A 16,152-nucleotide genomic window follows, 5' to 3' on the forward strand; every position below is an offset into this window, starting at 1 on the left:
AGAAACGTGGGTGGGGGAAAGGGCACCCTCCCTGAAAGGAAACCCCTCTGGCCGCCAAACCAGCCATCTGTGGTTCCGTGCGTGCGCATCCCTAATATATGCTAGTAGACATCATTTTAAAAGAGGCATTATATCCTGTGTGTAAGTTAAGGGGGGACATGCATCCTCTTAAATTGTGCCTTCCATCTGCAGTTTAGTACTTACATTGAAAAAATTGACATTTTACATAAAAAATGTTGCCCAGTTAATCAGGTAGTATCTAGTTGATTAAAAATGTTTTTAATTGATTCATCAAACTAACTAAAGTTTGTAGCCCTAATAAGAACTTTATCATAAACTTTGTTGGTTTCAGTTTTTTTCAGAATGGTGAAGCTTTTTAGAGCACTCAGAGCTAACTAGAACCACAGAATTAAATATGGACTCTCTCTAAATGAAAATAGTTCACTTGTATCTTTCTCAGATCCACAGAAGGGCACGAGCCTTGAAGAAACTGGCCAAGCAAATAAATGAAGGCAAAACTTTATTGTCCTCCAAATCTCTTCAGAACTACATTATGCCTTATGCAACTACTACTATTTTTGATGAGAAAATGCTTAAGGTGAGTTTAACATAATGGAGGAACCTAATTTTATTTCTTTGTCACATTTCTTTGTCACAGTGACATATTTGTAGGGCCAATGCATCTGATGTTGATGTGTCAGGATAGTTTCACTTTTTAAAAGTAGAACAGAATTGAAAACTAAAGTGTAGTTTTGGACCTATTCATACAATATCCTTAACACTATCTGCACCTCTTAATATTGGATTGTTTGTGTAAAGTGCTTGGCCTACAGGGAATTTGTCAGTATATTAATGCTAGACTTTATAATCTCTCTCCATATTTCTCTAAGGCATTCCTGTCACTAATCCCATGTGTGGCAGCTCTCGCGAGAGTTCGTGAATGAGCTGCCAGCAGGGGGAGATGAAAGCAGCGAAAAGGCTTGTGGGTGAGGTGGGAAAGATGATGTGGTGGCGGGGAGAAAACAGCGGTGTTCAGAGGAAAGCAACAGTGGCAGGCAGGCAGGGAAGAAAACTGCAGTGGGTAGGCAGGGGGAGAACTAGAGGTGCAGATGCTCTGTGCTCAGCCCAGCTAGTAGTTATTTAAAACTTTTGTTTAGGTTCTTATTTTGAGCTACCTTTCTAAAGAACGTGGAGCCGTGCATAACCATTCTGGTAACTGAACTTTTTAGTTTGTTTTTGGTCTGATAATGCCATAGTGCATCAGATAAATTACGAATTTAAAAATGAGCCAAAGAAGAACTCTGACAGGTTCCTGAATGTTGCCAAGCACGATGCTCTCTTATAATATTCAGAATGTGACTCCATTTAATTCAGAATTGCTCTTTTTTTCACTGTTACTTTGGAAAATCTCAGATGTTGGAGAAAACTCTTTCCATATTAACTTCCATGTGCTTTGTTAGCTTAGGCAAAGTTTTTGTATTGCCTGCAAATGCAAAGACTGAAGGCCTCATTTTCTCTTCCTTTAGCGTGAAAATATGGTAACTGCTTCAGTCGAAGTAGTAGGAGCTGTTTGCAAACACCTTTCTTGGTCAGCATACCTCTATCACTTGAAACACCTCATACACGTCTTGCAGACTGGACAAATTAATCAAAAGCTGGGTGTCAGGTATGGTAACCGTCAGTCTTAAGATTCAGTCGGTTCATACTGCTTATATTAGAAAATCAGCACACTGATAATAACATTTTAGAGTTGTTACTTCTACAGAGTCACTGATTATGGTTTTATTTATTTTATTTTATTTGCCGTATTCATATACTACCCAAAACTTGCATGTCTGGGCTGTGTACAACAAAAACAATACAAATTTAAATGATTAAAACATTAAAATCATTTAAAACCCAACATTAAAATCTATTAAACTATAACTTAATTATAAGCCTGGGTGAAAAAATGTGTCTTCTTTCCCTTAAAAAAATAAAATAAATAAAAATCCTTCAGTGTTGGAATCCAAAAGTGCCCTTCTGCTAGCTAAAAGTCTCTTTCACTCATGGAAGGGAGGATTCCTCCTTAGTGGAAGAGCAGGGCATGAGAAAAATGACCCCAGACCCAGAGAAGCCTCTCTGTTTGTGCAGGACCCTTCTTTATGGCCCAGTTCTAGAGCTGTTATGCTTTTGCCTGTGTCTTCATTATTCTCCTTGTTTTTCATTCTGCAGTGCAGTCCCTTCCCAGTACATTACTGCATGCAACACAGCACTTTAGTACAAGAGTTCACAGAATAGCACCAGTACATTTTTTCCTTCCACTCGCAGTTCTTTGGATCTTATGTCAGTGAGAGCTGTGGAGTTGTATCTGCACTAAAATATAGCTTTATCCACACTTGCCAGGATCGAAAAAATGACTTTGGGCTTAAGCACGCCAAGTGGGATGTTTGACTTGTTTCCTAGAGCAGCAGATACTGTCCCCTCCCCAGAACTATCTCACAATCTGCTTTTGGAAAGTATCCTCAATCTCAGAAGGGTTGCATAGATTGTGAGCCCTTTGGTTTTTAGGTTGTGAGGCCTTTGGGGACAATGAGCCATTGCTTTGTTTTATATCTTTGTAAACTGCTTTGGGAACTTTTGTTGAAAAGCAGTATAAAAATATTCTTTGATTTTTGTATTGCATAAGCAGCTGCTCGTCAATAAACACCAGCTCAAAGCCCCCTTGGGACTGAAGAATTAATTGAGCATTTCTTTGGGTCTCAGCCATTATGGAAAACATGTTTTGACTTCAGCTGTCTGCCACTTCCCATATTCTCATGTCTCATACATGCATCATTCTCGCAATCAATTGATTTGATTGTAACTTGGGCCGTCCCTAGCATTGTACAGGCAGGATTGTTTAGCTACCATTGTAATGAATGCATGGCTAAAATTGGACTGAGCATTGATTATCTAACTTACAGTTTTGCATTATGTAATATGGTAAGCAAGAAAACAAAAAGCACCCTGCCATTCTAATGGATTAATTTTAAAAACCTCTTGTGCATGATCGTGTGTTTGGGACCTATCTTTTAATTTAGTCTTCAAAATCTGTGCTAGAAGTTAGAAGCTTTTGAATTAACACCTTACTTTTTACCCTCTTATCTGTTTGACAGCGTGCTAGTTACAGTGCTGGAAGCATTTCATTTTGACCATGAAACTCTTGAGAAGCAGCTTCAGGCAATTCAAAATGAAGGTACACAACTATTTCATGCATCTGATAGAAAGACCTCTAGCCAACAGAAATGTATATTGTAATAAATGTGCTGCTGCTGCTGTTGCAGGATTCTATGTTTCCTTCAACAGACTAGTATCAGTTGTAAACAAACAGCTACCTCTCTAGGATGTATATCTTATTCACTGTAGTGATAGAAAAATAATAGACATGACAATTCCCTTTTGGATGCAATGCACAAAACCTATAGGACTATATTCTAAGTGCTCATAGCGTGAGTGGAAGTAATTCTGCTCATGCAAAGGAGAGGCATAGTTTTTGCCTCAAAGTGCCATTCATAATTTCAGGTAATACAAAAGTGAAATTACGTAAACTGATTTGAAAAGTAGTGAGTAGTCCAGGCTCCTCTAGAATCCCAGGCCCTGATTGCGTAAGTAAGCTCATTACCATGAGGGACTATCTGAAGTTCACTTATAGCAGATCATGCCTCAGGATGCTTATGCAAGCTTGTTTCTCTTATATATGTATGTGTCATATCCAGACCTTATGAGACTTGTTGGAGGTAAGTCTCTGAAGATCAGCAGAGTTCAATAATCAGACTGCACAGATGTGTTGTAGTGGCACACTCTACACATGCAAATTGCACTCGCATTCCATTGTGCAATTCCAAATTCTCCTTTTAAAAGTACCCTGAATAGCAGGACACTCCACAGGCATACACCAAAACCTTTTCTTCCCATTCTGCCTAACAGAAACTGAAGTTATGGATGATGACCTTGAAGCAGAGAATGAGGCCATGGAGATGGACCTGAGTGATGGAGAAGGCGGCCAAAAAAGCAACAAGGTCCTTGCTGAGGACATAGCCAAAGAGAAAGAGACTGCAGCACCTCTGCCTAATCAGTCTGCTGAGGGAGAAGCTGAGGACTCCCAGAAAGCTACAAAACCAATGTCCTCCTTGCCTAGGAATACAGAAGAGTTGCAGTGTCTGATTAAGCATATTCAGGAAACAGTAACTGGCAACATCTTGCCCAAATTGCACAGATGTCTCATTGCAAAGGTGCGTTTCTAACTCTTCAGTTAAACAATAATAATAATCCAAAGATATATTGAATCTAAGTGGCTGAAGATGACATCTGAAGGTTGTTGATTTGCCTCTGCTCAATCCTACTTGGGAATTGAGAGGGAAACTCATTGGAAAGGAAGGATGTTTTACAGTCTTTTATCTATATTTGGGGATCTTGAGAATCTTGCCAAGTGCAAAAAAGGTTCCGTGTGATCATCTGTATCAGACAGGATGCTTTCCCCAGCTTCTTTTGTATGCCTCTGTTACTATACAAAACAAATTTACATTGCCCTCTCTAGTACAAGAGGATATGCAATACTACATATTAGTAGAACTCTGTTATACAAAAGTTTTACAGGTGAAACTTGGAAAATTAGAATATCGTGCAAAAGTCCATTAATTTCAGTAATGCAAATTAAAAGGTGAAACTGATATATGAGACAGACGCATTACATGCAAAGCGAGATAAGTCAAGCCTTAATTTGTTATAATTGTGATGATCATGGCGTACAGCTCATGAAAACCCCAAATCCACAATCTCAGAAAATTAGAATATTACATGGAACCAAGAAGACAAGGATTGAAGAATAGAACAATATCGGACCTCTGAAAAAGTATACAGTGTACTGTGCTTGATTGGCCAGCAAACTCACCTGACCTGACCCCATAGAGAATCTATGGGGCATTGCCAAGAGAAGGATGAGAGACATGAGACCAAACAATGCAGAATTGCTGAAGGCCGCTAATGAAGCATCCTGGTCTTCCATAATACCTCATCAGTGCCACAGGCTGATAGCATCCATGCCACGCTGCATTGAGGCAGTAATTGCTGCAAAAGGGGCCCAAACCAAGTACTGAATACATATGCATGCTTATACTTTTCAGAGGTCCGATATTGTTCTATTCTTCAATCCTTGTCTTCTTGGTTCCATGTAATATTCTAATTTTCTGAGATTGTGGATTTGGGGTTTTCATGAGCTGTACGCCATGATCATCACAATTATAACAAATTAAGGCTTGACTTATCTCGCTTTGCATGTAATGCGTCTGTCTCATATATCAGTTTCACCTTTTAATTTGCATTACTGAAATTAATGGACTTTTGCACGATATTCTAATTTTCCAAGTTTCACCTGTATTTCCCCCTACCCCTTGAAAACATTTGTAAGCAGCAAACTCTTTTATCTGCTTTGCCTGAAATTTTCTTATATTCCCCAGGCCTTGCAGATAAAAGAATGTTTACTAGCAACTTGACATTCAAAGTGCTTGTGTAGCATTTCTGTCTAAGCCATAGGTATAAGAACAATATCCAATAGCAACGGTCAGCCAGAATCTTTAGTGAATCGTTTTCAGAAGGATTTGTCTCTGTACCTTACAGGTCAAAAGAGATGAAGAGCACAAACTTGTGAAATCTAAAGCTGTGAATGATGAAGAGGTGATTCGGGTACCACTAGCTTTTGCAATGGTCAAGCTGATGCAGACTCTTCCGCAAGATGTCATGGAAGAGAATTTGCCAAGGTACGATACCCTGTCTTGAATGTTAAAACTGTGTCATATAGATCTTTTAGAGATAAATAATAAGAGATAACATTAGAGATAAATACGGCAGAAACTTGTTGGAGAACATCCCTCTTGAAAGCAGCCCTCCCCAGATAAGGTTGTGTTCAGTTTTGCTCTGTTTTACTCTGTTGATGATTTTTAAAAATCCAACTTTGGTTCCAGCATTCTCCTCAGAGTCTGTTCTCTTCTGAGGAACAGAGCACAGGAAATCCGGGACATTGCACGGAATACCTTGATGAAAATAATGGAAACTTTGGGAGCACAATACCTACAGTATGTCTTAAAAGAAATGCAATCAACTCTTGTTCATGGTTACCAGGTAAAGCCTTGATCTTATAATAATCGGTCTTATTTCTCCTTGTAACCTTTGATCAGATTGGATAGAGAGAGGGGTTTATGGGTGAATCAGGACTGCTGTTTCCCTTAGCTTCACAGCATGAATAACTTATACTACTAGTTCTCAGACTATGAGGAGGCAGTGGAACCTTAGAAGGAAGCTTAAAGTTCCTGAGAGGGATAAGATCCTGAGGCAGTTGAAGCCTTTCCTTCTCTTACCAGCCAAAAGATGAGTGTATTGAATGCCCCCCAGCAGAAGAACCTAATTCGCATAAGATTTGTGCCTTTCCCTTGGGGTTATTTTGGGAGATTTCTTGATCTCCCAATTTGTTATCCTCCAGTGGTCCAGACGTTGGGGTGCTCTGCTCTCTGACTCCTAGGAGAAATATTCCCTTGAGGAGAAATACTTGGCCAGGGGCTGGGTTAGGGGGAAGTGGGAGGAGCCACCTGTGATACATCTTTCTCCTGTCTGTGCAGTGAATGGTTACAGGTTCCGGGTCAGGTGGTCTTGTTTTACTCTCATTCTAATGCTGGTGTTGGATTAGTACTTCAGTCCACAGATCTTTTGCACACAACAGTATACACTGCATGTTGGGACTCTCCTGTGGAACAGATGATTGGGGTTCAGTTGTGACAGGCCTCAGCAGGCAGAATGGCTGACATGAAGAAGAGAATTCCTAAAAAGCAGTCCTGTTGAAATTAAAGGGCAAGTTAGGCACTGCTTAAATTGCCCTTTTAATTTCAATGGGACTATAGTACTTTGAGTACGTTTCTTCATCATGTCAGCCAATAAGTGTAGAAAAGAGTTCCAGCTTCAAAAAAATTAGGAAACATTGGATTATATAGGAGATTGACTAGTTAGCAGTACAAGGAACTGTTGAGACCAATCTAGCAGTCTTCTGTGTCTCATTCCAGTTGGGTTTCTGTGCCACCTTTTCAATGAACAAACCTAAAGTACTTTTATTTATTCCATTTGCGTAGATGCATGTGCTGACTTTCACTGTCCACCTCTTGCTGAAAGGCCTTGCCAGCAATAAGCTCAATGTGGGTGATTTGGATCCCTGCATAGACCTCATGATTGAAGTAAGTTACTTGAAAGAGAAATTGTAGTGACAAATGCAAAAGGAGTTTGTTTCAGAAATGCCACTGCTATCTTGAACACTCACCTCCCAGATGTCAACTCTGCAGGCTAATTTTATTTATGTTTTGGTCTATTATTACTGTTATTATGTACCACTTTTGAACAAAAAATTATTAAAGCAGTTTACATAGCAAAGTTAGAAGAAAATGGTTCCCAAAGGGCTCACAATCTAGAAATAAACACAGGGGAAGCCACCAGCAAGAGCCACTGGAGGGATGCAGTTCTGGGGCTCAATAGAGACAGTCTCCCTGCTAAATACAAGGGAGCTACCACTTTGAAACATACTTGTGGGCCCAGTTAGCAAGTTTACGTAGTAAAAAGAGTAAGAGAGTTGCTCCCTGTTCCAAAATGGCTTGCAATCTTTATTATAATATTATCAGAATATTTGACAAAATACTGAAATGTGGGGTGGAGGTGAACAAGCAAGCAGGAGAGTAACAGCAGGAGAGAGGGCAAGCCCTCAACTCCTGCCTGTGGCTTCCCAGAGGCATCTGGTGGGCCACTGTGTGAAACAGGATGCTGGACTAGATGGGCCTTGGGCCTGATCCAGCAGGGCTGTTCTTATGTTCTTAAAGGCATAATAGCAGATAAACAGTCTGTTATACTGGGCTTGCAACCGATGATGATGCTTCTGCTGCTGCACTGGAGGGATGTTACGTTTGGCTGAATAGGGACAGTTGCTTCCCCCGTTAAATATACAGTAAGGGAGCTATTTCTTTGGAAGATGTCTTTTTCCTAGTTAGCAGGTACCATTGGATAATACCAGAAACAGAGTTATCATCCTTCATAAAAGAGCCAGAGTAACGAGGCTTTACTGTATGAGGGAAAGGAACAAATGGAATATTCTCCACTTTTTGCTTGAGTTCCAATCCACAGGCCTCGAATCCATTGTGTGTGTTAAAATGTATACTTGAAGGGGACGTTGCTTTTGGATTAATTCTGAGAAGGGATATCAGTTGTCTTCCTTCCAAAAGATCACTTCATAGCCTGGTTGAGGAACTACACAAGGAAACATGTTCCGCTTGGGGTATGGGGCCTTCGGATGGAGATTCATCTTCTTTGCTCTTATCCTGTTTCTCCCTAATCTGGCAGATTAAAGTGTCAGACTTTTGGTTATCACATCTCTGCTAAGGATACAAGGAAATAACCATTGCTCTGTTTGTTTGGTTATTTTGCTCTGAATGTCCTCCTTGTTTCTCTCATGTCTTCTGAAAAGATTTTCAATCATGAGCTCTTTGGGGAGGTTGCTGAGGAGAAAGAAGTGAAAGGCATCATTTCCAAAGTCATGGAAGCCCGCAGAAGCAAGAGTTATGATTCTTATGAAATCCTTGCCAAGTATGTAGGAAAGGACCAAGTGACTAAGCTTATTCTTCCATTAAAAGAGGTAAGATGGTACAATTAATTACCTGTAGAATTGTAGAGCATGGTTTGTTGTGAAAAAGATATTATGTGTTGGTGGAGGAGGGGACAGTGACTTATCTCCATCCACTTGCTCTAGAGGCAGGACGATGAGCAACAGAACTTGAACAGCCTCCTGAGATGAAATCCCTCCCAGTTCTTCTGTCTGCTCTAGAGCCAGCTGCTTCCCAGATGCCCCTTTCACTAGTCGTCAAGACCTTCCTTGTACACTGTAGTCTCTCCCTTTTTCTCTTGGTTTATTATCTTTCTTCCCTGCTCCTCCTTCCTCTGAAGTAAGTTGTCTCCCTGAGGGCCTAATGAGCCTCAGAAACAGTCCAAAGGAGAGAAGAAAGTGACTTTAAACTTGTGGCCTCCAGGCTCTGAGGAAATATCATTTTAACTACTCTCATGTGATTTTATACACTAGGTGCTTATTGGCACCTGGACTGGACACAAGACCAGAGTAGAGCACTGGCACAGTGAATGTCCCCTCAAAACACACACACCTTCTCTTTCTCTCACTCTTTCTCTCTGCCTTCCACCAAAATGCCTCCCCATCCATGCATGGACAACTCATGGCTAATCAACAGATAGGCTGTGCGTCTGCCACTTCTATCACTTTCACCCTGCCAACATAAAGCTTATTCATGGAAGAAGGAGGCAAGAAATGAAGGGATCCATGTGGATAGTTACCGAGTAAATACAGAAGCATTTTTATTGTTAATGGGTTGTAACCTCCTATATGTTTCCTCAGTTTCAGCCTTTCCCCTTTCATGAATAATTGTGGCACAAGATTGACTTTCATGTTCCTGTGACAGAAAGCTTGCAGCAAGGAGCAAGTTCTTTATTTGGGGTGGGGGCGTTGCTTTTGGCCTTCCTGTGGGCTGGAGTTGTCGATCTCTCTTCTAGAGAAAAGACACACAGCCACTTGCATGCAAACCAAAGTGTAGAGATTTGTCAATAGCACAATTTGTCATTGGAATGAGTTCCTTGTTAGAATAAAACATGGAGTTAAAAGAATAGAGGGAGGCCAGTCTGTGACACAATGGAGCATTTATATTGCATCTGCCTAGAGATGTGGAGGCAGATGTGGCCCTTGAGTGTGGTACAGAGGGAGATGTAGCAGGAATGTGTCTTCTCAGATCATGTAGAGATCGACAGGAATGGTGGTGGGGTGGGGGAGCATAGCAGATGGTCTGAAAAGGAACCAGGGTTTCAGTTCTAAAATGATTTTTCTGATGGTGACTTGTAGATTTTAGAGACGACCACAAGTCTAAAGTTGTCCCGGAAGGTACACGAAACTTTACGCCGCATTGTGTCCGGACTGATAATGAACACAGCCATGACTGCAGAATCTGTTCTTCTACTCAGCCATGGCCTGATTAGTGAAAATCTGCCATTGCTAACAGAAAAATCCAAGTAAGTTTTTATAGAAAGTCAACCTACTGCTAAAGCCGGAGGTTTTTTCTTTGCTTGCTGCAACAATGGCTTGAATGGCATTTTGCTGTGTTTAAAAATATGTCTGGGCAGAGAAGTAAGTGGAACTCCTTGTCCAGTGCTTGGCAGCAAATCCCAAACAAGAAGCCTGGACTTCCAGCTCTTTCCCACCCACTGCTTGGCTTGTACTTCTGCCGTTTCCAGTGAAGCCATATTCAAGTTCGATCCTGACCAGGGGCTCAAGGTTGACTCAGCCTTCCATCCTTCTGAGGTTGGTAAAATGAGTACCCAGAATATTGGGGGGCAATATGCTAAATCATTGTAAACCGCTTAGAGAGCTTCCAGCTATAGAGCGGTATATAAATGTAAGTGCTAAGTGCTATATTGGGGTTTGACCAGCATTTATTTCCTCTTCCCCTTGGAAAAGGGTAGGTGACATGTGGCTCTCCAGCTGTTGTTGGACTATGACTCCCATCATCACCAGCCACAATTTATTACATCTGGGGATGATGGGAGCTGTATTCCCACAGTAACTGGAGAGCAGCACCTTGCCATACCTGCCCTAGGATAAGCTGGGAGCAATTTTCCCTGGTGTACCAAATGTGGGGTCCTCAAAACACACAGGCTGGAGCTTCCGTTCCAGATGAGTGCTGTGCTAGCATGCACATGATTGTGCTCATCCATGTGCAGGTTGCACAGGTGTGCAACCTGTGGCATGCCTCCTAGATTTCGGTGGGAACTTTTGCGCAAGAGTGCAGCTGCAAAACGCCCTGTAAGTCTGTGCAGCTACACAGTCGTCTTGTGCTAGTGCAACTTTGTACACCGCCTAGAGATTTCTGTATTAGGTGGTATATAAATAAAATAAAATAAAATAACTAAATAAACGTTGTTCTTTGCACGAACACTTGGTTAGTCTGGACGTCAGCCCATGTGTCTGGATGAAACCATATACTCAGCACTTCCATTGAGAGGCTGGGTTGCTCCTCGGTTACAAAGGCTGCCATTTGAAAGCCATTTAATCCCAACTAGTCTCATTCCTTTGCTGTGAGGGTCTTGACTTCATGCTCAGATGCTCATGTAAGTCCGACCCTTTGTGGTTTTTGTTTTGTTTTTCTTTCCTTGCTCAGCTAGTATTATGGGATGGAGAGCTGGTCTTGCCGCAGCGAGTGTGAATTGCCGCCTTTGCTAAGCAGGGTCTGCCTGGGTTTCAGGGCCAGATTATGACATGCTGAGGCCCTAAGCGATGTCGAGCGCAAAAGGCCCCATAGCATTACAAAAAATATTATCATTTTAACAAAAAGGACAATAAAACTAGAAATGACAATGCTTTATTTTTACATGACAAAGATGCAGCGGAAAACTAATCATCTAACAAACAGTTGTTTTGCAATAAGCCCAGTTGCATTAGAAATACCTTTAAATGCATTAGGTAAAACTTGGAATGTAGTTGTCTTTTTTGTTATTCAGAGAGGCCCCTTATAATGTGAGGCCCTAAGCTGTAGCTTCCTTAGCTTGTGTCTAAATCTGGCACTGCTTGGTTTGCATTAGGGGATGGGGGGATAGCTCAGTTTGCATGCATGCAGAAGGTCCCAGGTTCACTCCCTGGCATCTCTAGGTCGGGCTGGGAGAGACTCCTGCCAGAAACCTTGGACAGTTGCTGCCAGTCAGTGTAGACAATCCTGAGCTAGATGGACCAATGGTCTGACTCAGTATAAGGCAGCTTCCTGTGTTCCTATGCTTGGCCCAGAGGAACTACCCTAAGGCTGAAATCAAGTCCTCACAAATGGCTTTTCCCCTCTCTTCAGAACGAAATCTGCAGCTCCTCCTGATCCTCGTCTGCAGCCTGAGAGCTGCCTCTTACTTCTACCAGCCCCAGTTCGAGGAGGGCAAAAAGCCCCTGTGAGCCGCAAGACAAACTTGCACATCTTGGTTGAGTCCGGGTTACGGGTAAGACATGCCTCACACATTTGGAAGACCAAAATCTCTCTTTATGCTTTAATAAAAACATTTCACCAAGCAAATGTCCACTCAGACTCCAGTTGAACTGTCCTTGTTCCTTCCAAGCAGGTGGGAGGTGGGGGAATGAACCAGGCTCCCTTAACCAAGGAAGTTAGGCCCTACTTCCCTTCATAAGCTACTCTGAGACAATTATACTCCTCTTCACCTCACATTCATTCCTGGATTTGAGGGAGTTAAGCAGCTTCATAGATGGCTCAGTTGTAATGGCCCTCACCCTCCCATGAAGGGTTTGGAGGATCAGAATTGTGTGCTGTGCTCTTGTGTCCTCTCCTCCCCTTGCTCATCCCACTTTCCTCTCTTATTTGCAGCTAAGCAGGAAACCATAGCTTGCTGCTGCATCAGAACCAGGCAGACTATGGTTTGCACAAGATATAGTTGTCTGTTTCCCATGTTTAGTCTTAACCTGGAAGTAAAGGGGGGGGGAATTGGAGAATAAGAAGGGAAGAGAAGAAGAGAGCTCAGAAGCAGAGCACAGCAGGAGCTTGTTGGTGTAACATCAACAGCTGAACTGAGCTAGTGTATGGGAATTCATTGCTTTCTAAGTCATTCCTGCCACTGGGACTGTTGGAAGTTTCTTCTAGGCTGGTAGAGAATAATGAGTGAATAACATCGGGTTGAGACTGGAGTCAGGCAGCAGGTGGAGATTGCATTTCTACTTCCATCTACCCCATGCCTCTGATTCTTTTGTCTGCCTGTGCGCACGCCTGTTGATATCAGTGCTGCATTTTAAAGTTGTTGTTGGGAGAGCATGGCATGTTAAATAACTTTGGCTGTTGCAACCTGAAGTTCTGTCTGGTTTCATTTAAGCCATTTTGCTTTTCAGTACTATTGACTCTGTTTTTACGTGCAATTAATGCAAAGCATTTCTTTACTACTGCAGCTACTGCACATGAGCCTGAAGAGGTCCAAAATAAATTCTTCAGATGAGCATGTTTTAGAAATGTTGGATCCTTTTGTACAGCTGCTCATCAATTGTCTTCAGTCCACAGATACTAAGGTAGGCTCCTGAACAGCTCTTCTGCCATGCAGAGTGATCACAAAGCTTAGCCTGGACCTTGTTCTTCATGCTGCCTCTGAGATAATAAAGCAGGCTTGCTCAACTTAGCCCCCACCCCCCAGCTGTTTTTGGACTACAACTCCTGTAATGCCCAGCCACAGTGGCCAATAGCAAGGGATTGTGGGAGTTGTAGGCCAACATCTGCAGGAGGGCCGAAGTTGAGCAGCCATGTAATAAAGGAACTGGGGGGGGGGCGAGGTGGGGTCAACTTTTCACATTGGTTGTTTAGGTGCCAGCATAGATAATTCAGAAGCTTGTGGTGACTTTTTATTGTATTTAATCACAAGTTTTTATCCCTCATGGCTGCAGGGGAAAAGACCTTTAAAAGATGCCCTCTAAAGGCACTGTACCCAACTGCTGGTAAGCACAGCCATCCTCTGTACCAGGGGTCCCCAACTTTGGGTCCTTGGATGTTGGACTACAGCTCCCATTGTGCTGGCAGGTGATGGGAGTTGTGATAGAAGAACATCTGGGGAACTAAGGTTGTGAACTCCTGCCTTATGCAACTGGGATTGTATAGCTCCTATGTCAAGGCTTTCATAAGCCTTGAACTGAGGTACACACCATCTAGTGTAATTTGCTGGTCAATGACCGAATAAACTTATAACTAACCATCTAGTGTAAAAGGTCTGTGACATGTCAGTGTACACGAGTGTATACTTGCATTCAAGTGGTTAGATTTCTTTGCAATATAAATAAGTTGCACACATTTTGTTTGTTTGTTTGCGCTGGCGGGAAATGGACACGGCTTCTGTGCACATTGGTGAGAAACCCAGATAGTTAAACTGTCCCTGTGTCGCTCGCAATTGATGTACTGCCGCAGATAGTTTGGATTTGGATGTTTGTAGCAGAGTAAAAAAAGTAAAGTATGAATTGACCCTTGGATGGCCTGACTTCCATGCAGACTTGAACTCTGGCACCTCTTGTAAAACTCGTGAATACTGAAGCGCTCTCTGATTCACATGTATTTTGCCTCTGTGTGTTTCATATAACAAACAACAGCAGAGATTTCAGGAATTCAGAGCTGCAATGAAAAAATCAGAAACATGGAGTACTGCAGGAGATGGAGGACATCCAGTACTTTGAGTTGGGGGATTTATGGCTGCTGCCAAACATTTCCATGACAAACCATACTGTCTCCCCTCCCCATCCCGGTCTCTCTCTATCCCTCCCAGGTGATCACTGGTGCTCTTCAGTCCCTTCTCTGGATTATAAAGTTTCCACTGCCTGCAGTAGAAAAGAACATAGAACGGCTCACCCAGCAGCTTTTCCTTCTGCTGAAGGACTTTGCCAAACCAGGAGCAGCGAAAGGGCAGAATTTTCATTTGGTCGTTAATTGTTTCAAAGTAAGTTTTAACCAAAAGAACAACTCAGTGCTGGTCTTGTGAGTGTAGAATCCAAGGGAAAGAGTTGTGGCATACAAGCACAAGGCAGTGGACAGAGGCGGATTAACGTAGTAGCAAATGTAGCATTTGCTACGGACCCCACGTTTTTGAGGGACCCACATGCCCAGCTTCCAACTGGGAATTAAAGTTAAAACTTTTATCTGTTTTATTTGGTCCATGTTAGATAAAATATCCCTTTTCTGCCAAATGTGCCTTTTAAGAGAAGGCCCAGCACAGCATCTGTCCAGTGGCTGTTGCTGGTGCCTACCATTTTTTCTTTTTAGAGTGTGAGCCCTTTGGAGACAGAGAATCATCTCTCCACTCTTTATTTTTCTATGTATACCACTTCGAGAATTTTGATTGAAAAATGGTATATAAACGTTCACTGTTGTTGTAGTAAGTGTGAGTCTGTGACTTCTTCTCCCATACTCCAAAATATAGCAAATGAAAAAATTGAATCACTTTACTATGCAAGTAAATAATGTATGTTTTAATATTTATGTGCATTTTTTTAAATTTAGGGCCCCTTTATAACATATGCTACAGGCCCCGCATTAGCTTAATCCGGCCCTGGCAGTGGATTGGAATCAGGATTATTAATAGTTTAATGACATAGATATTATGTACAGGGAGGCAAGTGCAGACTGCTTTTGAATGTTCTTGGTGCTGGCTGTTTTTTAGCCCCACCTCTACTCCAGGACTGGAATACAAGTAATGAAAGCCCCATTCAAAAGCTGACCTGGATCAAGGAATGGATTAACCAAAAACACCACAGTGGGCTGCTTTCATCCAGATCTTCATGTTATCCAGCAGCCTGGTGGACGAGCAGTGCGATGCTTGAGCTTGTTTGCACTACCAATTCCGTTTTAAAAAATTGCACTTGCTGTAGAATTTGTCTTGACCCTTTTTCAGTTAGTGATCCCAGGAACAATTCCCAGCACTTGACCAATGCAATTACCTGCTGTCAGGCCTCAGCATTATCTGTCAACAAAAAGCTGAGATCTTCAGGGCTGTCTAATTAGAATATCAAAGAGGATGGGTGTAGAAGGCCTAGACATGATCCAAAGTGGTGTTGATCCAGTGCTATAGAAACTCTAGAGAGTTTCTATATGGAGAGGAGAGCTGATCTTGTGGTAGCAAGCATGACTTGTCCCCATAGCTAAGCAGGGTCTGCCCTGGTTGCATATGAATGGGAGACATGATGTGTGAGCACTGCATGATATTCCCCTCAGGGGATGAAGCTGCTCTGGGAAGAGCAGAAGGTTTCAAGTTCCCTCCCTGGCAGCATCTCCAAGATAGGGCTGAGAGAGATTCCTGCCTGCAACCTTGGAGAAGCCGCTGCCAGTCTGTGAAGACAATACTGAGCTAGATAGACCAATGGTCTGACTCAGTATATGGCAGTTTCTTATGTTCCTATGTAACTCTGGCATGTTTTCAGAAGCTTGAGAGCAGAAGAAAGTTTGTATGTAAAAACACGTACTTCACCTTTATTTAAAAATTTAAAAATAGATTTACAAAACACGGTAGACTGCTTAATTCTAAGGATCAAATTATATTTAT

At 42.1% G+C, this 16,152-nt stretch overlaps 1 protein-coding gene across 2 annotated transcripts in view; it reads left to right on the top strand.

The window, feature by feature from the left end:
* UTP20 (UTP20 small subunit processome component) overlaps positions 1–16,152 on the top strand; it is a 107,051-nt gene that overhangs the window by 76,273 nt on the left and 14,626 nt on the right. For both annotated transcript variants that reach the window (XM_053252114.1, XM_053252113.1), the window contains exons 38-49: positions 461–598; positions 1,527–1,666; positions 3,138–3,217; positions 3,949–4,253; positions 5,638–5,777; positions 5,982–6,138; positions 7,137–7,238; positions 8,513–8,680; positions 9,947–10,113; positions 11,937–12,078; positions 13,031–13,147; positions 14,383–14,553. In XM_053252114.1, coding sequence (XP_053108089.1) covers positions 461–598; positions 1,527–1,666; positions 3,138–3,217; positions 3,949–4,253; positions 5,638–5,777; positions 5,982–6,138; positions 7,137–7,238; positions 8,513–8,680; positions 9,947–10,113; positions 11,937–12,078; positions 13,031–13,147; positions 14,383–14,553 — 1,827 coding nt within the window. The remainder of the gene's footprint in view (positions 1–460; positions 599–1,526; positions 1,667–3,137; positions 3,218–3,948; positions 4,254–5,637; positions 5,778–5,981; positions 6,139–7,136; positions 7,239–8,512; positions 8,681–9,946; positions 10,114–11,936; positions 12,079–13,030; positions 13,148–14,382; positions 14,554–16,152) is intronic.

Source organism: Hemicordylus capensis, chromosome 5 (assembly GCF_027244095.1).
Source record: "Hemicordylus capensis ecotype Gifberg chromosome 5, rHemCap1.1.pri, whole genome shotgun sequence".
NCBI lineage: Eukaryota > Metazoa > Chordata > Lepidosauria > Squamata > Cordylidae > Hemicordylus > Hemicordylus capensis.